General features: G+C 43.0%; 1 protein-coding gene across 1 annotated transcript; it reads left to right on the forward strand.

The window, feature by feature from the left end:
- The first annotated feature begins 200 nt into the window (after positions 1 to 200).
- cacng1b (calcium channel, voltage-dependent, gamma subunit 1b) lies at positions 201 to 13,376 on the forward strand. Its single transcript, XM_034594446.1, has 4 exons — positions 201 to 997; positions 9,307 to 9,381; positions 10,892 to 11,029; positions 11,445 to 13,376. Exons 1-4 carry the CDS (start codon positions 757 to 759, stop codon positions 11,675 to 11,677), a joined length of 687 nt encoding a protein of 228 aa, XP_034450337.1. The 5' UTR covers positions 201 to 756; the 3' UTR covers positions 11,678 to 13,376.
- The last annotated feature ends 296 nt before the right edge of the window (positions 13,377 to 13,672 follow it).

Here is a 13,672-nt window from a genome sequence, read left to right on the forward strand (position 1 = left end):
AGCTGCTGGAGTCAGGTGGGACCCAATTGCCTCAAACCATGACTGCTGATTGGCTGACTATGTAGATCAGCTCATTCAGACGACAACTCCCCCCCACCCCCCCCCCCAACCCAAGGAGTCCCCTGGCACGCAGAGCCCGAGACAACTGAGCCTGGAAACGGATCAGACTGATGGAGAATGTGAGAGAGAGAATGGATTGATAACATCAGGAATGACAGTGAGATACTGATCAGGACTGTCAAATATTGCCCTAAGTTTGCAACCACTGTCTTTGATCGGGTCACCTGGGTATTGGATCACCTCAATGTCAAATGAAAGCGTCTGATCGTGACCCAACTCCTGCCAATGGTCGAGTAATAGGTGTAATAGGTGTAAGCACTTCCCGGTACATCTTCATCTCGAAGCTGAATGGCCTAAGCTCGCCAAAGGCAACTGGGGAGGGAGAGGAGGAGAGGAGAGAGGTAGAAACTAGGGCACTGTTATCTGGTCCCTTTTTTTTTTTACCAACCACCCGGCACAAGGCAGAGAAAGAGAAGAAAAGAGCCGTAGAAGAACAGGAGAGACGAGAGGACATCAGTGTACAGTGAAGCTTCAGACAAGACGAGGAACCTCTGGATTCAACATCTGGCATCAAGGACCAGAAGAAAAACACAACCAAAACAACCTTGACTGTTCTTACCATCACACACACACACACACACACACACACACACACACACACACACACACACACACACACACACATCGGGCAGCAGCATGTTTGAGGAGCAGGCGACCAAGGTCAAGATCACGTCTGTGGTGATCGTGGTGGGCATGTCGGCGATGCTGGCGGCGGTGGTGACCGACCACTGGGCCGTGCTCAGCCCCCGCGTGGAGAAGCTCAACGCCACCTGCGAGGCAGCCCACTTTGGCCTGTGGAGGCTCTGCAAGAAGAGCATCTTCATCGTGGAGGAGGACCCCCAGGGCAAAGGTTGCGGCCCCATCAGCTTACCTGGAGGTATGGAAGCATGGCAGAAATGTTTGGGCTAAGCATCTCTATTTGTTGTATAGGTGCTGACTGACAAGCTCCTCGGACTCCAAACAACCCTGGATGTATGGTCACAGTGAGGATTTATTTTCTTATTGAGGGAAAGTGGACTTGAAGCGGTAAAGAAATATTAATGCTGCAGTTCTGCTTCGTGTATCAGTGTAAAGATGAAGGTCAAAGCAGATACAGATTTAAGAGCTGAATAGGGCGGTCTATGCTATCGTCCGTCTGCTCATCACAGTTATAATTGAGCCTCAACATTGACGTACGTGGGTTTCATCTGCACACTTTAAAAGTTTTCCTTGTAAATGCACCAGAAACAGACTGCCAATTAAGCGCACTCAAACAGCTGAAGTCGAGTGTGTAATGGAAGCATATCGCAGCCATACTTCACATTTAACGTGACAAAAACACGAGCCGTCTCTGTCTGCCCTCAGAGACTCTTCATGCGCGATGAGGAGCAAGCGAGGCCCTTATTTCTTTCATTTTCTCTGTTGCACCTTCTTCTGAGCTATTTGATCACAGCAGGAGGCGTTACACCGTAACGCACCTTAAATTATGAGATCATAAGATGCGTTTTAACGTCTACGTCTCTTGCTCAGAGTGATTCGCGGTGTCAAAGCAGACCTGAGGATTCACTTTGATCAACAGGCTGACCGGAGAGCAGTGTTCTAAGGAAGTCACTTAATTCAATCAGTATTTTCTGATGCCACTGACAAACCCTGGCTGGCACAATGTCTACACGCACCGTTTCTTAGCCATACTCACAAGCTAATTACAAGCTATAAAAAAAAAAAAGCAGGACAGTGATCTTCAAGACACAAACCAGTTTTGTAAGGTTCTCTCCCTCCCTTTTATACAGTAGGCAATTCAATGAATAAGTCAAACAAGTATTCAGTCTTGCTTTTCAAAGTTCTCCACAATAGTCTTACGGCTTTAATCACAAGAGAGCCGGCCCTGAGGTAAACTGCGTCGCGTTGGCCACTGGTTGTGTGTGCGCGTGCCTTGTAGCCTAAGAGAGAGATTTCACTCGGACTCTGTCATTGACTTCGCCTCCGGCTGCGGCACCTCAGGATCAGTACAGGCCTTAATGGAGTGTGGCTTCCCACTCCAGCTCATGAGTTAGAGTGCACCTGGGAGACTCAGGAGGGGATGAAGGGGATTGGGGAGAAGAAAGATGAAGTGTGAATGGTTGGTTAGAGGGAGGGATACCACGGTTGATGGGGAGAGGGGGAGCACTTTTACAGAGTCCAAGGAGGATGAAGACAGGGGATACTGGACTAAGTTTTATGTCTCGCATGTTGAGAAGCCACAAAGCAACAGGACCAGTGGACAGACGCCTTTTTCAGTCATGAACTCAGGGTAAATTGGGTTAAATTGGGTCTGGATATTTTCCAGAGTTTGCATTTCACATATGAAGAAAGCAACAGGAGATTGTCCGGTTCAGACACGTTTTCAAAAACAGGAAAATGTCCTGAACATTCAGATACTGAACTTTCTTTTTTGTTGTTTTGTGTCCATTGTGTGTTAGAAACGTCGTCAAAACGACCACCCACTCGCTCACTGCCGGATTCTCACATTTGCTCAAAGCTTCGACTTGGACATCGGCGTTCTCACAAACAGCCCCTCTGGAAACTTTCAGGAAAATGTCTGAAACCAGAGAGGAGGTGTGACAGGTGTCTGTAATAGAAATCTGACAAGTGTTCCTCCAGAACACATTCTTGGTTTAAAAGGGAGGACGAAATTTCAATATTTTAAGAGATTTTTTTCCCCCTTCAAGTCAATCACCTGTGGAAATGACAGAAGGGCATATGGTAGCTGATAGACAACTCAAATACGATGAACGATCCAGTTACAATCTCCACAGTCTGACAGCAGCAGTAAAATAGTTTGCCAACATCTGTGCAGGATCGCAGCTGCTTCTCTGATATTCAACACAGCCTGAAATGTACATAATGTCTTGACTAGAGAGAAACCATATGATGGACTGAAGTTGCCGCAGCTCGTCTTGAGGTGCAGCGAGGAGAGTTCGGTTCGGTGTACAGGGCTCCACCCTCCTTGAATCTGCTGCTGCCTGTCAACTGTGCAGCAAGAAATGTCAGCTGTTTTGTCAGAGACCCCTGTAGCGACATTCCCACAACCACAATGGGGCCTGCACACTTGGATTTGGAGACGTGGCTGTTTGCTACTGAACCCGGCCTAATGGTTTTTGTTATAAAAGCCCATCATTCCCCATTTGTGGCCCAGCTATTGTCAGAGATGGATCTATGAGTGTGGAGCTGGAACTTTGTTGAGATTAGAGATGAAACGGTGTGAGAAAAAAAAAGCAGTTTAGGGAAATCTTAAATAAGTAAATCAAATGTGCATGAACAACACAACCCTGATGTCAAATAGCACAAAACAATCGGAGCAAAGGTTGACAACTCATTACTTTAAGTGCAGACACTGACCCCAAATGTTATTAGCAGATTCATGCTGTGACTGTACCAACCAATCACCAACAGAATAACTAACTGCAAGCAATTTGACCACAGTACACCGAGAAACCAGTTACCCTTTCTTCCATAAGTGAGTATGGTTGGTCGGGTTCTTTCCTGCTTCCTGAAAGTGAGTTCATCAGGAGGAAGTCGAGGCTTGTGGGAGGAAATGAGTAAATCCAAACTAATCTGTTCGGTGATTGTCCTCCAGTGGCAGAGAAAAGGCCTTTCAAGCCCTGGTTCTCCGAATGTCAGGTTCTGTCTCTGCTGATCCCCCACTGGTCAATCTTCCAGGTTGGTGAGGAGAGGCTAGAGAAACACAGCCGCTCTCTGACCTCAGCGGTTTGCCTCCACCTTGATAGAGTGCTATCAGGAAGCTGGGCAGCCCGGCTGAGCACTGAAGGCTTGGATCGGCTGCACACTTGATTTTTTACTCTTATAAAAACAAGCCAGCAAACCTCAGGCAACAACATTAACACCGTGTGACATGGTCTGCGTCATGAAGTCATTTTCTACAATGTTCAACCTGTAATGTCAATGGAGTTAAAAATAAACACTGAGATGATTCATTAAGCAACAAGACAATGGTACTAAATACCCTGATCATACTCTATGTTATAGGGTCGGGTATCGTTTGGGTTTTTTCTGATACCAGTGCTATATCAATACTTTCAAACAGGTACCAGTACCTAAACAATGACAGAACCTGCAGAGGGCACTAAACTCAACTACAATCATTTAACACCAAATCAGTTTGAGTGCTTAATACAGCTAAATACTCCAAACTCGCCCACACTGTCAACTGTGGCTGTTGCAGTTGTGTTGTGGCTCTTGCATTCGTGTTTTCCGTCCCTGTGCTGTGTGGGACTTCAACCCATTCAGCTGTAGGCTTTTTGTTGTTTTTGTTTTTCATGTTGAATCCAGTTTGAACTAGTTACTAGCTAACTGTCGGTACGTGCTGCCAGAGCCAAGTGTGTTGCCACCACAGTTAAGTGTAATGTTAACTAGGGCACGTGATGTTTATGTCGCCGTTAAGCAGGGCAACTATTTCAGTACAGAGCTCAGGCACCGAACTCTGCGTTGTGATTAGGTCTGGTAGCTGCTGGGAATTTAGTAACTGTTGCCTGATTGGTTCCCACTTTCGACCTATAGCTGTAGGATGGGAAAGTGAGGTTCTGGATGTGTCTGTGGCCTAATGGAGAGGCTGACTGTAAAAATGATCACAGCAGCTTTACTGAACTTGCTTTTGAATTCTATGTGTGTAATAGATGTGTTTTAGGCTGATTGTTGAAAAAACGAGAAAAAACTACGAGAGTGCAGAATACCGATCACATCATCGAGCGCAGAGTCACCGAATTTAATCACACGCATTGGCATTTTCCCAAAGACAGGTAGTCGTCAACAGGTGCATACACCAACAGTTTCATATGGGCTCAATTACACTGCTCTTGCGAAGGTGTTGCGTAACAACCGGCAGCAAAGCGGCAAACCTAAATGACTTCTGAAATTGCTTCCCACAAACGACGCATGACAGCTTTAGTGTGTGGTAAAAGTCAAACAAATGCTTTATGGATCACGAAAGAGCATAAACAGTGCTTTTTGTGTTGCATGGGTGTGTTCCTACACATATACAGCGTGTGTGCAAGGGAGCAAGGGAGAAAAGGAGTTTATCATCTGATATTTTTTATCGCAACATATTTTCTGGTTCTCTAGTGGAAAGAGACTAACACGGCTGGTGGCCTCAATTCATACCCTGAAAATCACCTTGAACAACCACTTTTACTTTTTTACTCAAAGAGCCCTTTTTCCTTCTAGTCTGCCGGGTCCCTGCTCCCAAACTGTAGAGGTGTGCGGCTGTTTTGGCCTTCAGAAAACAAGTACGCTTTTCAAAATGTGAATGAATCACTCCCTGTTATGTAAATCGGAAACATGCAACATTGCATATGATACTCAGAGATAACTGTTGAAATCTCTTACATAATGTGATGCTATGATGCCATTTTTGGTGACCGTGATCACGACAGTCAGTCAGACTCTAGTGTTTTGAATTTCAGGATAAAGGTCAGGCCACATACACACACACATACGTGTACAGGAAAAGCCGCAAGGTGTCGTGCCCCAGTTATTACATCTCCTAGTGCAGCAGCCATTCAAATACCACCACTCATCCAATTCACATTGACCCAGAATTAGTCGGTCATCCTGCCTGGCTAGAATAAGAACAGCACCCCCCTTCCCTTCAACACCTAAAAAAAAAAACACCCAAAGTCCTGCAAAAAGTGATAGAAGCTATTTTCAAAGTGTAAATTGTCTGCACAGCCGTCATGATATGTAAAAATATCAGCATAGTTCAGTTAAAAGTCAGCACGTTGTGGGTGCGTCCTAAAAACTTCCAAAGATAAAGGGAATGTGGGTGGAGGGAGAGATGTGAGCAGGGAAACCAAAGGAAAAAGATGGAAATGGAAAACCAAACCAAACCGAGAGAAGAAGTTGAGGTGACAGGTGTAATGACAGGTGGAGAAGGAGAGAAATGTGTAAAGGAGAAGCTGCATATCAAAGAGAGGAGGTGGCAGCGGAGTCTAATGGAAAGAGGCAAAACTAAAATGACAGGCGATGCCGCCTTCTTATCACGCTGCCCCCAGAACTAAATCTTCCCATTAGCCATGACTGCAAGGTTGATGAGGCACACCCAGACTGAATCTTCTCCATCTACACTTACGATACACTTACAAGATTATGGGATACACACGATGTATTGTTTAACCTTGTTTTAATCATCAATAGTTTGAAAAAAATAAACCATACATTTTTTTCTAATGAATATATTGAAATTGTAAGTATAGCTACTCCTTCTGTGTGAAATGGACAATCTGCTGTTTCATTTAATGCAGATATTGAGGAGCAAATCTAGTACCAATTGACTGTAAACTAGAAGACATGAGTGTCTTAAATCAGGGGACGCATCCTTCGGAGGCTGCACTTGAAGACCGATTTCGTCACGGCGGCATGATTGGGCTGTTCCATTTTCCAAGGCTCCTTCAAATGCGTCCTCCCATCCCCAGGAAACGAAGGCTCCAACAGGTGGATCTTTCCTGACCCAACCTATCCCAGGATTCATTGCCCTTCAGTGATGAAGCGTTTATTCAAAGAGGTAATGGTGCCGGCAAGTGACGAGACGTCTGATGCTTCAACTCAACTGAATGGCTAATGTTAAAAAACCAAGGAGCATTAAATCTTTCTCGTCGTGTCCAACTACAGCTCTGTTGCCCGGCAACAGCAATAAGGGCGGGACGAGCCTCTGTAGACCTGAGCGTCTCATTTGGGTTTGGCCTTTACGGTCTACGCGGCACATAAAGGAGGCGGTCTTCGTGGGTACGCCCTGAATTGAGACACAGGGATTTGAGATAGTAGCCAAACTAAGGAGAGCAGGGCTCATTGCTACCATCTTCTTGCAGTGCTTTCTACATGATCCTTTACTAATTCATCCTCCAGCAGATAAACAGTGGTTCAGTCTTTTGAAGCTTCCTCAGTTTAAATCGAAGGTATACATGTCTTGTTTTTGTTAATCCTCATAGAGACTTTATTGTGTTATATTGCAGCAAAAATAATTTAAATACATTTTCCACTCATCATTCTACACTTATAACACAATAAAGCCAAAGTAATAAGATACAGTTTGAAGGTTCCTCCTCCAACAGGACAATGACCTTATGCCCACGGCCGAGAGACAATGCTCAACTGGAGCCAAACCGAACTGTGGAGAGAACAAAAAAAAATACCTGTGTACCAATCTAGCCTGACAGAGCTGGAGAGGATCAGCAGAGGACAAAGACAGAAATTCCCCAGTTCCAGGTTTGACAAGCTTTTCACGTTATACCCAAGAAGACACGAGGCTGTGATCACTGTCAGTGGTGCTTCAACTACTGTAAGTACCAAGTAAAGGATCCTAATACTCAAGTATCCCTCAATAAACTTGCAATGGTATCTAACAATTATATTTACTCTGTCATTAAGGGGTAATTAGTGTAGATTCATTCATTTGATATGTTTTTGGCTGCAGCATAAAAACGTGAAGTGGTCTGAATAATTTCTGAATGAAATGCATTATCTCAGAGGTGACGACACAGAGAGAGAGAGAGAAGGCTAATGAAAATAATGTATTTGCAGATACACCCCCCCCCCCACACACACACACACGCACACACACACACACACACACACACACACACACACGCGCGCACACACACGCCCTAATATGCCTTTACATGAGTAAATAGATAGCACTAGCCAAGACCTGCAGCAGCCTGTTGCTAGGTTACCTCTTTAGTGATTCTTTCTCGTCCTGGATAACAAACAGCTCCACTGTTGCCTAGTGCACACACACACACACACACACACACACACACACACACACACACACACACACACACACACACACACACACACACACACACACACACTCACGCACAGAGGGAGAGAGACAAATAGAGCGAGAGAGACAACACACAAACATTGTCCATCTCGGTGTGGACAGAGAGAGCACCTGTCTGCTTTATGGGTTTAATCTCAGTGAGAACGGATGGTGAGTGGAGGAACGAGGGGACACTCACTTGGCCTTTATGTCCTCTCCAGCCCTCCCTCTCAGCCCTGCTCCCCTCAGAGACAGACGACAGATAAATGAATGTGTTGGAAAGGACAGCACCCAGGAATCATTTTTTCTGTATCAGGCAATATTGGAGATTGTGGTCAAAGGACTAAAGTTTGGGGCCATGAAATAGCAGAAATTCATTATTCCTGTGTGAACTGTACTTCTGAAAAGTATGAGCGCACAGCCGACAGGACGGGGAAGGATTTGAGTTTGAGACATTTGTTTTGGGATGATTGCAAAGCTGCAGAATACTGGAGAGGATTTGGAGAGCGGTGTTACATGTACACCTGATCAAACACAAACAGAGGAAGTGGAACAGTTGTGAAAGCCGATTCTTTACCGATTTAGACACAAGTAAAGATGTGTGGTTCTATAACACACACCTTTTATTTCATTTTCTACCATCATGGGCACAGAGAATGTTTTTCAAGCAGGAGGGTTCAAGCTGCTGGGTTTGCCATGCGCTCCTGGGTATGAGATAATACAGAGGCTGCATCCAGCTTACAGAACTGCAGCTTGACTCTCAGGAAGAGTTTAAAACACATGATGGTATTATTGAGAAGAATATTTATGCTATTCCTACAAGGTAAAACTAAAGACACTGTGATCTCAAACATATAAGTCATGAGTCAATAACCTTACATTTTTGCAAGCTGGTGGCCACACACCAACCCTGATTTCCTGGGTAAAATAAATTATGAAGCCATGCATACAATACATACTTCTTTAAGGTTTCTGTAAAGACTGTAAATTGATTTTAAGACTTATGTCCAGTTGTAAGTAGAGTCCCACATTTACACATCTCCATAATTGAAGGTAAAGTGAAGTATGCTAGTGGAAGGAGTGTACTGCAGTTATTCTGGGGTGTAGTTTTACTATTTTGTGCTAATATCTGTTTAGTTGAGAAAGACCTACAACATGCAGAAGCGTTTCAAACTATGCATGCTGACAAATCATTTCTGACATATAGAATTCAGATTCAGACTTCAAGACCCTCACCAAAACCCTATGTTTCTGTCTCATTTATCCATGTGTATTTGATTCCAGCTGGAGAATTAACATTTACATCGAAGAGTCTGAGCCATGTGTCGTCTTCCCCTCTGATTTCTCTCTATCCCTCTCTTCCTCGTCTCTCATCCTGTCTTTCTCTGCAGCAAAAAACTGTTCCTACTTCAAACACTTCACATCGGGGGAAGAGGCTGAAGTTTTTGAAGTCAAGACCCAGAAAGGTGGGTGCCTTCTCTTTACCACACAGACTGTTGAAGTGAATAACGGAAACCATTTCTACTAAAGTAAAAGAAAATGGGAGTAAATCAAATTTACTAAATGTGCATGAGCTCAAACATCACATACCCACATTGTACAACACGGAACATGTGTGGAAATGCATGTATGTCATGTGCGAGACTCCGATGAAACAAGACAACCCTGTCTTCTACATTCGTTTTCTAACCAACTGCAATAGAAAATAGATTTTCTAGGATACACGAGATAATGCTGCCTGGATTACGTGTTGTTTTACTGCAGACCATCACTCACATCAGAGAAGTAAAGAAATCTGCTGCCCTGTCCTCTGACTTTCATCCCTTTATCTCACCCACTGCAGCGAGATTGTTATTTTCAAAGTTAACGTATTTCCAGGAAATAGCTCCTCTGTTCCCTCCTCTGTTTCAGCGCCCGACAGACACAGAAAGACACGCAAGAAAACATGAGCCTGATTCCCATAAAGGCACACAATCATACAGTCGATCATTCTTATAGCCTGTGTTCACATCCCCCTGTTCCAGGATTCTTCTTTGGCTGCCTGTCAATTTTACGATTACATTATAAAATACTTTGATTTAACCTCCTCATATTTCTGTACTTTTATGCTCCTATGAGCCAGGACACAGTCTAAGTCCTATAGTGGTGTGTTGCTAACCACGTTAAGGTCTGTAGGTTGAAAACCAAAGAGGACACAGCCTTCTAAGGACAGACATGAAAAGAACAACACAGAATAAGAGGCAAGAAATAAATGCAAATCTGCATGTAACATAACAGAGAGCAAAAGTAACAGCATTCAGCACAAAGATGCACTGGTGAGGCGTCATTCGTGAAAAAATTAATTCTTATATCTCTTTTGTAAGAACAAAGTTGGGCTACTTGAACTTTCATCCTGAGATAATTTAGTTTTTTCAGTTTTGCATCATTGCTCACTCGCTCGTGGTGAATCCTCCGCACAATGTCCGGCTGTTTTAACCAGGGGGCTGGCAGGAAAACCGCGGAGAATATCCGGAACCTATGACTCTGACATTTGCGTTCTCACACACAGCCCCTCCCGAGCTTAATAGTAAACAGAAAAACATGCATTCCTACACGGGTTCTAACAAGGAGCCTAAGACGCTGAGTTCAAGGTTAATTCACACATTGGTGTTTGCTCCACAGTCGAAATGCTTGAGTGGAATCAGATCATTTTTTATCACAGTTGGAGCGTTACAGAGAAAGAAAGAGTAGATTATCTTTATCTGACAAACAGACAGGATGAGAGGTGGGCGGAAGGAGAAAACGATGTTCTAATCATCTTGTTCTCAGCCTGCAGCATCTTATCTGTCATGTAGTTTATATAAATGACTAATTTAAAGGCTAATTATCCGTGTCATAACTCGCCCGAGTGCAATATTGAAACAATAATTATGTCTTCTCCATCTTGCCGTCTCCCTTGCATCCCGCCTCTTATTGTTTTTTCTTCTCTTTCCTCAGAGTACAATATCTCAGCAGCAGCCATCGCCATATTCAGTCTGTTCTTCATGATTCTGGGCACTCTCTGTGTCATCTTCTCTTTTGGGAAGGGCCGTGACTACCTGCTCCGACCCGCCGGGATGTTCTTTGCCTTCGCAGGTCAGATATAACACACGATGTGGATCACAAATCAGTTTCTCTTTCTGGTTCTCTTGTGTCTTTCTCACAGCTCAACCTGAAAAGTAGTGCGTCAGCGTCACACACACTTTTTCTCTTGCGATGAATATTACAGATGCAGCTAAATTAACAGAGTTGAAAAGGTAATTTTTTTGCTGAGGTTTTTTTGTGGGTAGATGGAAAGTAGTGATAGAGCTGATGTAGCTCTGGGACAACATTTTGAAGTATTCTGTATGAGGGATGAAATTAACTGTGATGAGTGTGATCTCCCAACGAAAACCACATTTACAGCGTTAAAATAAATCTGAAAATCCTGCCGTGTAAATGTGGAATTGTAAAATTGGTTGATTAAACTGTTTTGCCCTTTACAATCCCTCCTTTCTGTTTTGGAACCCAGGCCTTTGCATCATCATTTCCGTCGAGGTGATGCGCCAGTCTGTCAAACGTATGATCGCCAGTGATGAGACCATCTGGATTGAATACTACTACTCCTGGTCCTTTACCTGCGCCTGCGCCTCCTTCACTCTTCTCATCCTCAGCGGAGGAGCCCTGCTTCTCATCTCCATGCCCCACATGCCTCGCAATCCTTGGGAGACCTGCATGGACGCCGATCCGGACACCTTAGAATAGACACAGGGGATGTAACAGGCATAGTTGAAATACAAAAAATGAAATAAAATAAAACACACAGGCTCCCTATACCGTCCCACATATTTATCAATCCTATTTTCCAAAGCATTAACTCTTGTGCACAAAGATGCCTCTGACAGAAAACAGCCATAAAAAATATTAATATCGTGATATTATTTTACATTTCCACTGAGTTAATAGCAGTGAAATCAAAGAATGCTGTAAAAATTGGTTTGAATTGGGACATTTCTATCTAATAAATCCCCCAGTGGTGCATCAGGGTGAAAGAGGTTTTAGTCTGGTTTCCCAAGAATAAAAATACAGACATACAACCAACAGATAAGACAGGTTCAAACCTTGAGACTAAAATTACATAAACGTTAAAGAGCCTTAAGAGAGATTCAAAGTCTGGACTACCTGATCATGTGAATCACGGATAGTAGAAGAGCGTATCCCTCCGCCAAGGCCCGACTCTCCACTTGAATTCCCTAGAACTGGATTTTTTCTGTGCATTACATCATGACTGTGGCTCTCTATAACTGTGGGTTATGAAGCAAACCTTTACATAAAATATACCATAAGCATCCATTTAGAATTTCTTTCAAAATATTGATGTTTGTAATGTTTTATCATTAAGTTATATTACTTTTCTTTCTGTTTGCCCAAAGCTAAAAACATATTTAGGGTAAGTATGCTATAGACTTTATACACTTTAATTATTGCATATGATTGTAAAATAGTAGCTTAAAGCTTGAAGATTGTTCTGTTCTGTAGACTGTACATTGTTGCTGTCAGATGAAAATCCCATTGCATTATTTTTTTTAATTACAGTCGCATTCGAATCCTAGCTGACCTTTTCAGTTTTCTCGTTTTATTTTTCAATCTGGTTTCACCTGACGGCAGCAGGAATTCTTATTTCCTGTGTATACGTTACACAAAGGTTGTATATTCTTAGCAAAACAGTCATCTTCGTCGTAACAGGTTATATTTGAATTATTTCTCTGGCCCTGGAGCCAGTCAGCTGGTGCAGGTGCAGTGGAATTAAAGTTCCCTAAATACAGGGAAACAAGAAGTGATTAGTTTTGGCTCTGGGGTCCGACTGAGAAGAACATTTCCATTTTTCTTACCGCCATCAAAAAAAAATGGGACTTGGTAATTGTACAGGTTTATATTTTAGAAAATTGAAACAATAACCTGACAGTTTTTTTATTGACTATTTTATATAATTTGCAGTGTCATGTTCAGCTGGACAGGAACCAGCTGTTAATTTGAAGTGAACAGCGTAGAAATAAGAGATGTTTTCTTTGAAGAAAATATTCACCTCATTGTTAACAACTTGCCAGACTATTTATTTTAGATTTGTGAAGTCGATGTCCGTGATTGTCTTTTTTCTTTCCCCAAGGGAACTTAAATAAAACTATAAAGGTCATGATGGTATGACTTTTTGTGCACAGTGCAAAGCAAAAGACTTTTATAGCATTGGTTTTCCCCACACGTAATATTTACCATCACTCTTTTAATAAGTTAATATGAACTAAGGCATAATCATGTTATTTCCCCTCTGCTTCCATTCTGTTCACACACAGCATAAAATCAAGTAAGGTTGCAGATTTCCTTGTTTGGCTTTTATATGTTAATCTACTGACAAAGGGTCAATGTATGTATTTATTCAGGAAATAAAAAATGGCTTTTTCCAGTCTTTTCTTTATCAGACGTTGGGCGATCCTCGTGTCGTTGCTCACACATTCACACACAAGAGTCACACTTTTCACCAGAGGATGTAATAGATGCATAAAGTTCCTTAAATCATTCATCTGATCTTAGAGCAGTGAGAAGAGCATGGGCAGAGCGACCACTGAATCCCAGCCGTATGTCCTCTCTAACAACTGCATGTGTTTAGATCCCTGGAATTCCCCCTATTAAATATACATTTACCTGTTTACAGAACATGCAAGGAACAACGTGTTTCGTATTCTGTGACTGAAAATAACACAC

Source organism: Hippoglossus hippoglossus, chromosome 8 (assembly GCF_009819705.1).
Source record: "Hippoglossus hippoglossus isolate fHipHip1 chromosome 8, fHipHip1.pri, whole genome shotgun sequence".
Lineage (NCBI taxonomy): Eukaryota > Metazoa > Chordata > Actinopteri > Pleuronectiformes > Pleuronectidae > Hippoglossus > Hippoglossus hippoglossus.

Bases quoted from the DNA above. Each gene is read 5' to 3' on its own strand.
- cacng1b (XM_034594446.1), top strand. From the start codon at position 757: ATGTTTGAGGAGCAGGCGACCAAGGTCAAGATCACGTCTGTGGTGATC. The intron at 998-9,306 runs GTATGGAAGCAT...CTTTCTCTGCAG, and splicing joins CCCCATCAGCTTACCTGGAG to CAAAAAACTGTTCCTACTTC. The intron at 11,030-11,444 runs GTCAGATATAAC...TTTGGAACCCAG, and splicing joins GATGTTCTTTGCCTTCGCAG to GCCTTTGCATCATCATTTCC.